The 1,616-nt window shown below is 34.3% G+C and overlaps 1 protein-coding gene across 1 annotated transcript in view; it reads right to left on the minus strand.

Annotated features, from left to right (window-relative positions):
• Window positions 1–1,028, minus strand: part of LOC127751386 (uncharacterized) — a 1,900-nt gene extending 872 nt beyond the window's left edge. The window contains exon 1 of the mRNA XM_052274865.1: window positions 8–1,028. Coding sequence (XP_052130825.1) covers window positions 8–1,028 — 1,021 coding nt within the window. The remainder of the gene's footprint in view (window positions 1–7) is intronic.
• Between the last annotated feature and the right edge of the window lie 588 nt (window positions 1,029–1,616).

Consider the following 1,616-nt stretch of genomic DNA (forward strand, 5'->3'; position numbering starts at 1 on the left):
ACATGACCTGTAGCATTGTATCCTAATCGTAAAGCGCTATGAACTGTTACTCCTTGAGCTTGCAAAGCAGAAGAACCAGTGGGTGCCAAAACCAACACAGAATCTTTACCACAATACTCATGTATTAATTCAACAACAGCATTAAGCGTAGCTGTCTTTCCACTACCAGCCAAACCTTCACACAAAACTATTTGCGGTGTTGATACCTCATCATTCAGCCTACCATTAATTTTAAGGATTTGCTGTCTGACAACTGACAGAACTGACTTCTGATCAGCAGATAATTCAATATGATTAATAGTCCTCTCTTGCTGAAGAACTTTACTTTTCTTAGCATCTTGAATAGTATTACAAACAACAATACATTCTGATACCATTTCAGCTGAACGATTCCAACTGTGATTCTTATCAACAGTTCGATAACCAAGTTCAACTTGATGAGGTACATTACCTTTCACTTCACACACATACATCCAATCTTCTTTACTTTTCTTTACTTCTTCATCACTATCATCAGAAAGATCAGAAGACACTTTTTCATCTACATCAAAATAAGGTAAAAGTCTAACTGATAGCTGATACTTCACATAAATTTCAGCCCAACTTAAAGACATATCTTCTTCAAGATCAATATTCCTCCATGACACAAAAAGTAACACAACCTGCCTACAAACTTCTTCATCAAGATCAGATGACTTCAGCAACTTCTGTGACAACAATGGATAGATACGTACAATATTCTCACGTTTCTTTGGCTTATTAGTCTGATGGTTAAATTTTTTTGCATAATCGTACAGATTTAAATTATCTAATATTGATGGTCTCTTAGTGTAGCAAATCATAACATCATAAGTACCAAGATTAACATTCTCTTGCAAATCTTCTAAATTAGAATGAACAATCCAATCAGAACTACGCAGATTAAGGAATACAAAGCTCCTAGAACAAGAATACAACTTATGGCCACGCAGAACATGATGACATTCCTGAAAAGAAATATCTCTTTCAACAGTACACTTCACAAACATTTGCAATATAAGATGTTTACAGAATCATCGGCACCAGAAGAAGAATGAATAATATTCTTAAATAGTTCAGTTACAGCAGCAGACTGTCTCTCAGATTTAGATGAATACTTAGCACAATAATGCATACAACCACCTTTACTTAACAAAGCTGTAGCATCTCCATTACCTCTCCATGTTACTAAAGTACACAACATACACTTATTCAAATGAGGATGATTCCTAGGAGGCAAAAACTCAAAATAACCCTTCTTATTCTTAACAACAGATCCATGTTCTTGAAGTTCAAAAGGAAAACCATACCGACACTTCAAATCTTCAGATTTACCACTCTTTGTTTGACATTTTTTTGAACATACATGTTTCTGTAAACAATTCAAAAGAGCAGCTACATCTTGATCACAATCTGTTACCTCACTTAATTTCATACGACTAGGATGATTATCAGTCATAACATAATTAGTATCAGGTGTCACAGCTGTTATTAGCTTCTCAAAATATTCAATAATTTTTGAATTCAATTCATCATTAATAACTTTAACACCATCAACAGTAGGAGCATCTACCAACCATAATAAACCATGAACGTGG

Source organism: Frankliniella occidentalis, unplaced genomic scaffold, assembly GCF_000697945.3.
Source record: "Frankliniella occidentalis isolate FOCC.00 unplaced genomic scaffold, Focc_3.1 Scaffold457, whole genome shotgun sequence".
NCBI lineage: Eukaryota > Metazoa > Arthropoda > Insecta > Thysanoptera > Thripidae > Frankliniella > Frankliniella occidentalis.